This window comes from Chenopodium quinoa, unplaced genomic scaffold (genome assembly GCF_001683475.1).
Source record: "Chenopodium quinoa cultivar QQ74 unplaced genomic scaffold, ASM168347v1, whole genome shotgun sequence".
Lineage (NCBI taxonomy): Eukaryota > Viridiplantae > Streptophyta > Magnoliopsida > Caryophyllales > Amaranthaceae > Chenopodium > Chenopodium quinoa.
Genome location: NW_018743032.1, coordinates 2,572,228 through 2,585,655, shown reverse-complemented (window position 1 = coordinate 2,585,655; position 13,428 = coordinate 2,572,228). Strand labels below are relative to the sequence as shown.

Genomic DNA, 13,428 nt, shown 5'->3' with positions numbered 1-13,428 from the left:
TAACTTGGCTTGCTCCTTAGTTTTCTTGATCATGCCCTACGACTTCTGGGCTTCTTGGGAGTACGGGCCCAACACCACCGCCATTAACTAACGTAGCTACTAGAATATTAAGGCTGTCATATTAACAATATAACTCATAGCTAGCAATTCTAAATCAGGATTTACTTGTTTCACGCTCCCTCACATGAGAGCTCTTTGGGCTTGAAATGTGGATGCAGGATGGGCCTTCGCATATCCTACATGAAATATATATTCCACTTCGAAAGGAGGGGTGGATGATATTCGAGCCCGTGATCTTTGTATCACGCTAGCTTTGATACCATTTTTAAGAACCATCTCAACCAAAAGTTTAAATTGATGGTTGAGGCCTAAAAACATATTTTATACTCTATCATTCAAGATTATAAACAGTTATAAATTAGAAAATTTCAACGAGTGATGACATTAACATTTAACAAATAAAAATAAAACACGATGGGAAAATTAAAAGGGTTTCTCACATTTGAGACTCGGTCTCTTTTAAGACGTTTTAATTGAATGAGTACATAAATTATCTTAAGAATGTGTTCATGAGCATTCCAATAAAAGGGATACGTGAATTAACGAAATGCATGCCATCATGCAACGTTGAAACTTTCTGTAAGAACATCATGTGTTGTACGTAACAATGTACACACGATAACTCATCAACTTGTATAAATTAAATTTACTAGTTCGTGATTGGCAAAAGTTGACCAAATCTATTACTCAATAACCTTTTTTTTATATATAATTTTTTTTTATTATGATTTTAAGAGTTTCAAACACATACCTCAAACTCTCAATATGGGGTTTTTAACACATAAATAGAGAGAGGAGGTGATGAATTGGCTCATACATACCCATACTTTTAGGTATCAATATCATATAATTTTTTTTTTTTTTTTTTGATAATGGAGTAAACGACCAAGGCACAAGACTAATACTCATCTCTAGCGATACTTGCTAGATTTTGAGGAGCCTTACACAAGATACAAATACTACAACAATAAAATTAAAAGTACAAACACATAAAATAAAATTAAGCTTCTTATTTGGATGGCCGGAGAGATTCATTGATGTACCACCTTTCCTTTTCATACCTGCATGAAATTGGATTTTATGATAGGATAGGCATGGTTAGGGTGCAAACTCTTGCTTCTTTTCAGAATCCTTTCTCTAATTCTCCTTTTCTGAAGACCGGAAATGTTGTCTATGGCTTCTAAAGAATTCTTAATACCCATAATTTGGCTCATCCCAACGTTGAACTAACATTTCATTCCATTGCATATTCATACCTATACCAAACATATGGTATTAAGATTCAAGTTCCAGATCCATATCATTATGATTTCATTCCTGATTCCAATCCTATTTCAATTTGTGAAGCAAACGCCCAGCATTCCTATAGATAAAATAACTATTGAAGCACAACTAAAAATCCAGCCTTTTTTGTGACCGTCACAAATGGTCGTTGAAAATACGAAAAATGGTCGCTAAAATTAATTGTATGGAGATAATCATATTGTTTAATCTGTTAATAATTTTGAGTATATTGATCATTTGAAATCTCTCATTATGTTGTTTAATAATATGTAATCGATTTGTTTTTGTCAAGATCAACAACACTATTCACATGCTTTTGGATGTAGCCAACGAGTTTTGGTGAACCACGTTATTTTTTTTGTGTGTTTCTTGCTGATTTTGCATTTATATTTTTTCGTTCTTTCTCACATTACATTTCGGCAGTGGCCAAAAAAATCCTTTTTAATATCATTTATCTTGTAAAATTAATAAAATAGTTGAATATGTAAGATTTATTTAAATTACTTCCTCAGACACTTAACATTTGAAATTTTTTTATGAGAGAAATGATCAATATGCAAAGAATAAAAAGTGACGGAGGGAGTATTTGCTTTTCAATATTTTGACATACATAAACATTATCGACATGCCCCATTATAACTTAAATTATAATTAATTTAACGTGAATGCTCTTATAAAAACCAAAGTAGTTGAGGAATAAACACGTAATACTACTTTGATAAATCGGTACAAAAAAATATATATTAAGGCTTTAATTTAATTTGTCATCAAAACTTTCATCCCAGCGAACCCAACAACTAACCCTTGGCATATAGTAGATAGGAATTATCCAATTTCACTAGGTTAGTTCATCAAATCATATACGTCCAATGGGAAAAAATTAGTTAACGAATTAATTTAATCAAAACTAGAATTATCTTTACATAATTTTCTAGGTTTGTTAGTATATGGTATGACGTTCATACATTCTCAAAGTATCACCAATAATCTTCCTCGATCACTTTTTTGAAATTTTAGGCTTAATCATCCATCTCATTTCATTTAGGCTTTGCTTTGCTTTTGTCACCTTAATTTACTTTATCTAAGACTATATATTAACGATACATGAAAATGAGCTAAAATTGATAATTAAGCTAATTAAAACTAATAAGGTAATAGCTGAAATTAATAAGGTAGTTGATTACATCAAGACATCAAGTGTATAGTTGAAATACTTAGTTGGATGAAATTCATTCCTTTACTAACTTCTTCATTACATTTAATCAAAATTAGATCGAGATGATTTAGACAGATAAATATGGAGTATAAAATTTAATTTTAATATGGTACTCAAAGTAATAACATTTGAATTCCCTTTTTACCATCTTAATTTTTACGGGGCATGTACTTGTACTTCGTTTATTTAAGGTGTTTGCCAATAAATCTAATCATTAAAGTGTCAAACAGCACCTTATTATCATTTAAGGTGTTTGACATGTGCTGCCAAAAATAACAAAATAACCTTATTATTTGAATAATTAGTTGATACATGTGAATTTATAGTAATAGTTATTGGAAATCAAATTTGATAATTAAAGCGTATATAAAATTACTAAAACCTTGACTTGAAAGAGTTTATTGGCACGACATGTTGACATTTTCTAAAAACCTACTTTGTATTCTTTAGAATACTCCATTTTGAATTATTTTTTGATTAAATAAAGTAAAACCTTACCCTAAGAAAGTTGTTATATATAGACCTCTATAGTTCTGGTAAGAAAATATAAACTCACCATCCTAAAATCATACCTTCCTAAACTACATAACTTCCTTCTTAGCTTTCTCCTTTGCCAATATCTCGTAGCTAACTCCGATGGGTGTCCATAGAGACTTCAATGTTTCGACAATGGTTAAACACATCGTGGCAGCGGCCGTGCCACTGCAGGATCACCGGCTACCCTTAACAAACTTGGACTTTCTATTACCTCCATTAGATGTTAATGTTTTTTTCTGTTACAAAAATAGTGTTACTACCATACATGACAACGAAGGGCAACAAAATAATACGTTCAAGTGTAAGGTAAGTGTACTAAAGAAAGCCTTAGCTGAAGCACTTGCGTACTTCTATCCCTTTGCAGGTGAAGTTGTTAAGAACTCCGGTGGCGAGCCGGAAGTTCTATGCAACAACCGCGGTGTCGAGTTTGTTGAAGCATTTGCGGACGTTGGTCTTTGTGAGCTTGATTTGTACAATCCTGACCAGAGTATTGAAGGCAAATTGGTGCCTAGGAAGAAAGATGCCGTGTTCTCGGTTCAGGTCAATGCTTAGCCCTAATTAATTACATGCATCGTAGACATAATATACATATTCTCGTCCTTGTTACTCCGTAAATAATTCCTCCATTTCAAATCGATTCAGATTTTGACTTTTGACAATATTCACACATTCTATAGCTTTTGTGATTTGGAAAAAGAGAGTAATGTGCGATTTTAATTATATAAGATTCTAGCTTCACACTGTATATTTTCAAAATATCTATATATTTTTATTTATTTTACTTAGGCCCTGTTCACTTCACCTTAAATAAAATAATATTCAGTAAAAATAATTTCAGTTCACTAAAAATAATTTTAGTTTAGCAAAAATAATTTAAGTTCAGTTCAATAAAAACAATTTCAGTTCAATAAAAATCAGTAAGTTTAAAAAAGAAATATAACATAAAATCAGTAAAAATAATTTCAGTTCAGCAAAAATAATTTCAGTTCAATAAAATTAATTTCAGTTCAGTAATAATAATTTAAGTTCAGCAAAAGTAATTTCAGTTCAATAAAGATAATTTCAGTTCAGCAAAAATAAGGTAAAGTGAATGGGACCTTATTGATAATTAGAGATATTTACGATTAAATTTAAGCGTGCAATAGTAAAAAATATGATAAAAGAAACATATGTGTCTAGGAATTAGGATGTACAAGAATTGTGCTTTAGTTTCAAATAATTCTGCGCTACGTTTTTGAGTGAATTTTGCTTGTTATTAGTATTTGGTCCTGGAATTTATAACAAATTATTTACTCCGTAACATGTAATTTTCTACCAAGTTATTTTATATACACCGAATGAACGATATCTATAAGTGTATAGTTCTTGAAAAATATTTAAAATTTATTTAATTACGTTATCAATTATACAAAACTTATTTTCCTCTGTTTTTTTTTTCTACTCATAAAATTTCATTTTAAATTTATTATTGCACTATTTTAATCACTTATATGAGTTATATCTATGATTATGATTAAATGCGCAAAATAATTAAAATGTGACATTACGAAAATATAAATTAGGGAGAATCTAACAAGATCTACATGACTATATATTTTCTACAATTATAAATCATCAATGCTAGCTAGTTTAAGTAAATCAAAGTATTACAAGCGTAAAAAAGAAATATTAGAACTATAAGTTGACATATATATTTACAAATTTACATCAAAACTCTTAATGAACATGGTACAAACTACAAATACCTATAAAGATTTTAATACATGATGCAAGAATCTATAAATATACTAAAACAACAACCGCTGACATCATTACTTTTTCAAATTGTACACATGTCAAGTTGTGGTTAAAATTTTTCCCGCCTAAATCAATTGCTGACATCATATTCTTATTTTTTTTGTTTTACCTTAGATTTATTACAACTTTTCTTTTTTTGAAGAAAATTATTATATTATATTATACTCCATATTTTATATTATGATTTATGAGTGACTATTTGGCTTCAAAATATAATTACTCCCGGTTAAAGAGTACTCTGTATTGCATAATTTGCTTAAAGTTTTACTCTTCTTCAAAATTAATTAGATCTGAATAGCATTGCAATTAATGATTATGTTTCTATAACTTATCTCATATGAGGGACATATATAAAATTATATATTTATTTTAAACAAATTTTTTATGTTGTGCATCGCACAGGGCTTATCTAATTTTAAATCAAATAAAACTCCACGATTTAATCTTTAAAAAAATAATTAAAAATAAATTGCTACTATTACATGAGTTTTTATTATTATTATTATTATTATTATTATTATTATTATTATTATTATTATAGGGACATGCACATGTTATTAGTAACAATTTATTTTTAACACTTTATTGATTAAAGGTGATTATCATTTTTTTTAGAGGAAGGTGCTAATATATGATATTCACCTTCCTCTAAAAAAAATGTCTGAAAAAGTGACAACTGCATAGTTCCCACAAGCATGTAATCAGGGTCGTCTCCGGAATTTGGAGGCCTTATGCTAACTACAAAAGTAGTCCCCTAAACTTTATAAAGAACCATTTTTACAAAAAAAGTCGCCACATGTTTTTTTTTTTTTATTTTTTTTTTTACATGTGGTAACTTTTTTTTTACAAATTATAGAGCCTATTACTCAATTGATATTGATATAAATAAAAGAAAAAAAAAAAAGCTCGTTGATATGTACAAATCATTTGTACATGAAAATAGATTCTGCTTATAGTTTGCTTATAAATAGTGGATAGAATTAAATTAAATGGATCACTGAATTGATGATGTTTAGCCATTAAGAGATAAATAAGGGAGTTTTATTTGTTTTGGAAACTAGGTTAGTCTTGTGCGATGCACGGTTTTTATGATAAAAAATTTACTTGTAAATGTGTAATATAAATATTTTAAGCAAAACATAATAAATTATTATCCCTCTCGTTAGATAAATTATGATAATGTTAAATATTCTAATTAACTTCATAGATATAAGAAAAATTTTAAAATGTTAGCATTCTCTTTTGATTCATTATAGAAAATTTGAAGAATTAATAAAGAGTGTAAAATCCAAAATTTACAATCACTACTACAGTAAAATGTAGGAGATTTTTTTTTTTAAGAAAAAAACTATGTAGGAGAAAAACAAAACCAAAAAAAAAAAAAAAAAAAAAAGTGAAAGAGACTGTACCAACCCTCAATCATTTAATTTTAATTCATTTGAATAGAATTTGTATATTTAGTCATAAAAGCTTTTAGAAAAATATATAATTAGTCAATTATTTCCAAACATTAACTTTTTACCCTGAAAAAGAAACAACCAAAAAAAAAATGATGTCAATAATAGTTTTGGAGGGAAATTTTTTCATAAGAATTTATCATGTGGATAGTTATGATGTCAGCGGTAATTACTTTAGTATTAGTTATAGACTTGAAAACAAAAGTCAAAAGTCTTATTTTTGGAGAAAGCAAAATGATAAATATAGCCCTTAAGGCTAAGTATAAGAAGCTTAAAAAGGAAATATTGAGGATATTTTAACATTAATCACACTGATATGCACGTGATTTTGTCATAAATACCCAACTTAATTCCATTATAAGAAATATATTTAATGCTTATATATATAACCCTAAGGGCTACTTATATCAATACCCTTGGAGAAATAGAAGAATATAAAGAGTTTGTTTGAACATGGTAATGACCAGCTTTTACACGATAATTTTTTTAAAAAAAAACATAAAAAATAAAGTCATAACTTTCTTAATTTTGGCCCTGTTCCAAAGCACATAGAAAACTATGTAATTCATAAATACCCAACTTAATTCCATTATAAGAAATATATTTAATGCTTATATATATAACCCTAAGGGCTACTTATATTAATACCCTTGGAGAAATAGAAGAATATAAAGAGTTTTGTTTGAACATGTTAATGACCAGCTTTTACACGATAACTTTTTTTAAAAAAAAAAAACATAAAAAATAAAGTCATAACTTTCTTAATTTTGGCCCTGTTCCAAAGCACATAGAAAACTATGTAATAGACGGCCCTGCACGTAATGGAGTGTTTTCTTTGAAGTTTCTAAAAATAAAAAGACAATGAATCACTAGTGGCGGATTCAGAATTTTCGAGATGGTGAGTCCCCATCAATTATTGATCAAATTTGTTGTAATATAATACTAAAACCAAGTATTATTTAAAAAATCCATTTTTCAAGCCGAAAGTACTATAAATAACATGTAACAAACAAATAGTACACACCCATTCTCTTAATGGTAGAAAAAAAAATAGTAAAATGACCTTAGAAACCGGTTGTTAGATATAACCGGTCTCTTTTAATTAAAAAAAAAAGGCAGCAGAAAAAAGGATGGTATATACTGCTAGCATTAAAGAGACCGATTATTATAAATAACTGGTCTCTTTTAATTAAAAAGGAAAACAGCCAGCATAAAGAAGAAAGCAGCAGGAGACACTCTTAGCATCTAAGAGACCAGTAATTTATAATAACCTGTCTCTTTGATTGATTTGATTTTTTTTTTTTTTTTGCAATTGAACTTCAAAAAAAAATTTAGGGTTGCTGATGCACGTGCACAAGTGTGCATACATGTTAATCCATGAAAATTAGATAATATACCCGGGTGCATCATGCTCATGGTGCACCCGGATAAACAAAAAAAGGCGGAAAGAACATATAGTGTTTGATAAAGAACATACCTATGTTTGACAAAGAACATACCTTTAATATGTTTTTTGAGTGTGATCAGTGTGTTCTTTGAGTAAAATTATATGTTCTTTATATTATAACTTATGTTATTTAACATATGTTGATAAACATATATTTTTTTTGGGTTTAATAATACAAAGTATGTTCTTTGAATTTGGTGTGTATGTTCTTTAAGGTCGTAGTGACTCCCAAATTCTATTTTTTATTATCATATGTCATATTTAAATTACTTTTATTATCGTATATTCTTTGAGTTTGATTAGTGTGTTATTTAGGTATTAACTATATGTACTTTACAATATAAATTATGTTCTTTTAACATATGGTATTTTGAAATTTGATATTGAAATCTTAAATTATTTTTAATTGAAAATAATGTTAGAGTAAAAAAAAAAAACTAAATTATTATGGGAAGTTGAATTTTTTTTGGAGAGATAGAAAACTATTTTTTGGGGAAATGATATCTTTGGTAAGAATTTTTTAAGAGGTGATCAACATTGGCATGACTCGCATCCTGACCCGATCCGGCCCGAAATAGGGTGGGTTTGGGCAAACCTAAAAATACATTTTTAGTTAAAACTCGAACCGGGTTCGAAAAAAGCGCGAAAACCCGCTACTTTTCTACGGGTTTGGGCACAAGAAATTATGATATGGCCCGGCCCTACTCGATTTTTTATCACCTCTAAATTTTTCCCGTTAATAATGTGTAATTTTTCAGAAAATTTTATCAAGTTTTTATCTCGTTCTTTTTATTATATCTTTATGTTCTTTGGTAATGCATGTTTTTTCCAAATACAAACATGTTCTTTGTCAAATACATGTATGTTCTTTATGAAACACAGGATGTTCTTTCCGCCTTTTTTTTATTTATCCGGGTGTACGATGAGCACTATACACCCGTGTGTATAAACCACGGATCACCTATGTGAATCACCATGAATTTCTTTTCTATGGAATACTTCTTATTCCATATTTGTTAGATTAAATAAGTATTTTATTCAACCCAATCTATTAACATATCCTTCATTCGTTTTGTTTTTTTTTTTTTTTAAATAATTTGTCCCACTTAAAATCTTGAGATACTCCATATATCAACGCAAACAAAACCTAATACTAATGTTTTTCTTACACATTAACATTTTTTTGACAACCTTGTTGTTTATACTTTATACTTGCATTAGGTGACCGAGTTGAAATGTGGGGGAACAGTAGTGGCTTGTGCATTTGACCATCGAGTTGCAGACGCCTACTCAGCAAACATGTTTTGGGTCACATGGGCCGAGATGGCAACCTTTAAGCCCATTTCAACAACACCTGGTTTTCACCGATCTCTTGTTAGCCCAAGAAGCCCACTTAACTATAACTCCACTTTTGATGAAATGTATATACCCATTTCATCCCTCTTAAATTCAAATCCAAATCAAAATATGGACCCACTTATTACCCGAGTTTATTATGTCTCAAAATACCAACTTGATATCCTTCAATCATTGGCTCAAATTGAATGTTGCAAGAAAATTAGCAAACTTCAAAGTTTTAGTGCTTTTCTTTGGCAAATCATTGGTTCTCATACTTGTCAACTCGGAATGGATCATGTGAACAAGATTAGTAGGATGGGCATCGTTGTAGATGGTAAGCTTGCTCCATGCATATAACACGTACATTTTTTTCGATCGTCAAAAATAATAATCACATTATTTCAATCCCGTATATTATATTGGTAACATCACCATAAAACATTATTTGAAATCATAAGAGATTATATAAGTATGATGTTTAACTTTAGACATAGGAATATTTTGTGACTGTTATTTTTGGACGGAGTATGTTCTAGTAGTCTCAGAGCATAAACACATTAACCTCCTCTAATTTGCTTTTTATTTAAAACAGGGAGAAATAGATTAAGCAATGAAGAAAGCAAGGAGAAAGCACAAGCTTTTAATTCTTACTTTGGAAACGTGTTATCAGTACCATTTGGTGAGCAAAAATGTGGTGATTTAAAAGACATGTCAATTAGTAAAATGGCAAAATTGGTGCATGACTTCCTAGCAAAATCAGTAACAAAGGATCACTTCTTGGACCTCATTGATTGGGTTGAGGCCCACCGACCTGAGCCCGCAATGACAAAGATCTATTGTACCGAGGACGGAGATGGGCCGGCCTTTGTGGTGTCGTCGGGCCTAAGGTTTCCTGTTTCAAAAGTGGACTTTGGATGGGGCAAACCAACGTTCGGATCATACCATTTTCCATGGGGTGGTAGTTGTGGTTATGTGATGCCTATGCCAACTCCATTAGAAAATGGAGATTGGGTTGTGTACATGCACCTTCACAAAGAACAACTTGACTACATTGAAGCTCAAGTTCCCAAAGTGCTCAAACCCTTTTCTTTGGAGATGATTAACTCCAATTAACCATGTCAAATAAGTAAAATTAGGCAATATAAATATGCACATTTTTTTTATAACATCTCACAAGGCTTTTATAAGGGATTACATGTTGTAAAAGGTATGGGGGTTGAAGTTGTTAGATTAACCATCCTCAAATTGTGTGTGAGAAATTGGATAAGTATATATGTAATAATATAACATAATCTCATATTGAAATTTAGTCTCTAAGAAAAGATAATTTACCATCTTAAAAAAGGGATTAGGATCTTAGCCAGCTAGTTTGCATGTAATGGCATGATGCTTCTCTATAGACAGATGTAGAAAGAATTGACATTATTTATAAAATTTCAAAACAACTCTTTAACGTCGTCATATCCATTAGCAAATGGAATTTCTAAGGGCACCACGCCTTGCCCTATAAAAATGATATTAAAGTAAGTTATTACTTTCAATGAAAAACACACATGATACTATGAGCTTTAAATAAGAGCAAACCATTACTAATGGTCATAGTTTCTAAATTGAGGAGTGGTCAATCTAAATTAAAATAACAACTAAAATTATCATTTCCTAAATGATCCCTAATAACAGTATCCGATGTGGTCCCAAACCATGCCTCAAAATAAAATTTAGGAACACCAAGCAGGAGGAGGAGGACCAAGCAACTTGAATTGAATGACTTTATGAAGTCTAAACATACACGCAGTTGAATGACTTTATGAAGTCTTAACATACACGCGGTTGTATCTTGCACCGTACTACTTAATATTTGCTCAATAATAAGCACAGTAGTATATGACATGTAACTTACAAGCCTCAATAGTACAATAAGAAACCCCTATGCGCCCCTGGTAGATTATGTAGTTAAGTAAATAATCTTTTGAAATTATCTTTAGTATATATTTAGTGTATATATTCTTAGTTTAGCTTTAAATTAATCAAACTTGAAGTCTTTGGTGTATATATGGTATTTTTGATCTTTGGTGTAATGCGAATGGTACTTGGGACTTGGTACCATGACCGTCTAATGTCAATATTATTCTTCGTTCTTTGTGGATCTTTCGGCATAAGACTTATTCAAATGGCTCGTTTGAGAGACATAAAGCTTGTCTTGTTGGTAATGGTAAGACTCAAATGGAGGGAATTGATTGTGACGAAACTTTTAGTCCGGTTGTTAAACCGGCTACAATTTGGGTGGTTCTTAGCATTGCTTTGTCACGATCTTGGCCTGTTCATCGTTTGGATGTTAAAAATGCATATCTCTATGGTAACTTAAATGAAAATGGCTACATGTATCAACCTTTGGGTTTCAAAGATCCGGCACGTCCTGATCATGTCCGTTTATTACAGAAGTCTCTATATGATCTCAAACATGCACCCAGAGCTTGGTATCAACGATTTGTTGATTTTGTAGCAACTATTGGTTTTACTCATAGCAAATTCGACAACTCTCCGTTCATTTATCACCATGGTAATGACATTGCCTATATTGTCTTATATGTTGATGGCATTGTGCTTACAGCTTCTACAGAGTCTCTTCATCGCCAAATCATCTCTTGGCTCAATTCAGTATTTGCCATGAAAGATTTTGGTAGCTTGAGTTATTTCTTAGGTATTGTAGTGACACGAGACAAGAATGGTTTATTCTTATCACAGAAAAAAGTACGCACAGGAAATTCTTGTGAAAGTAGGCATGGCCAACTACAACCCTTCTTCTACTCCTGTTGACTCGAAAGGGAAATTGAACACAGACTCTGGTGATCCCAATGATGATCCAACCACATGCATCTCGAAGGTTGTGTGGTGCTCTGCAGTATCTCACCTTCACTAAACCTGACATTTCTTATGCTGTCCATTAGGTGTGCTTGTTTATGCATGCTCCCAGAGTTGCTCATGTGAATGCTCTAAAACGCATTATTCGCTATAGTTGATTTTGGTTTACACTTATACAAATCCTTAATCACCTCAATCTTGTCTTACACGGATGCAGACTGAGGCGAGTGCTTGGACACTCGCCATTCCACATCCGATTACTGTGTTTTTCTTGGTGATAATTTGATTTCGTGGTCTTTGAAACGCTAACCTACTTTGTCAAAATCTACTATAGAAGCAGAATACAGAGGGGTTGCAAATGTGGTGTCTGAATCCTGCTGGATTCGAAATTTATTGCTAGAGCTCTGGTGTCCGGTCTCTAAGGCTACATTGGTTTATTGTGACAAGTAAGTGCTATATATATCTTTGACAATCCTGTTCAACATCAAAACACTAAGCACATTGAAATTGACATACACTTTGTTCGTGAAAAAGTGCAGCGTGGAGAGGTTCGTGTCTTACATATACCATCCCGATACCAGATTGCAAATATTTTCACAAAAGGTCTGCTTAAGGTTTTATTCGATGATTTTCGGGATAGTCTCAACGTTCCCAGTCCTCCCGTTTCGAACTGCGGGGTGTGATAGATTATGTAAATTATCTAGTTAAGTAAATAATCTTTTGTAAAAATCTTTAGTATATATTAAGTGTATATCTTCCTAGTTTAGCTTTAGCTTAACCTAGAAGTCTGTGGTGTATATATATACTGATCTTTGATTAATGAGAACAACACGGCAAATATTCTCACATTCTTATAGTCCCATCAGTCGCTTCCATTATTATTGTATGGCGCTAGATACCGTTATGCGTTCCATTAGTCATTGACATTTTCTGTATGCATATACAATAATCATTTTCTTCAAGTTACTTCATCACTTCTTCCAGCTCTTCTTCTACTCTCCTTTCCAAACTCTACATTCTGAAAAGCTTGACAAATAATTCATTATGATAATTATACACACGGGTATGAAGAGGAATAGAATGGATTCCATTTCATATTCAACAATGTTAAATGATTATGAAAATAAATTGTAAAAATAACGAAGATGACTCCATTACTATATTTACTATGTGCGGCAACACTAATCCAACCAACCATTTCAAATACAACAGTGTAAACTGATTGTGAAAACAATTTGTAATAACGAAGATGACTGCATTTCAATATTTACTATATACATCAACACTAATCCAACCAAATCATTGAAGAAATGTTAAGAACACATTTACATCTTGATTGCGAAAACGGGTAATTCTTAGTTAATCTTACATTCCACTCTTGAATTGATTGTATTAATATTTAGACAAGAAAGTGATGATGATTAACACTA

At 31.0% G+C, this 13,428-nt stretch overlaps 1 protein-coding gene across 1 annotated transcript; it reads left to right on the top strand.

Annotated features, from left to right (window-relative positions):
* The first annotated feature begins 3,125 nt into the window (after positions 1-3,125).
* On the top strand, positions 3,126-10,304 carry LOC110730397 (shikimate O-hydroxycinnamoyltransferase-like). The gene is made up of 3 exons (XM_021910188.1): positions 3,126-3,637; positions 9,020-9,470; positions 9,729-10,304. Exons 1-3 carry the CDS (start codon positions 3,197-3,199, stop codon positions 10,247-10,249), a joined length of 1,413 nt encoding a protein of 470 aa, XP_021765880.1. The 5' UTR covers positions 3,126-3,196; the 3' UTR covers positions 10,250-10,304.
* Positions 10,305-13,428: the final 3,124 nt, after the last annotated feature.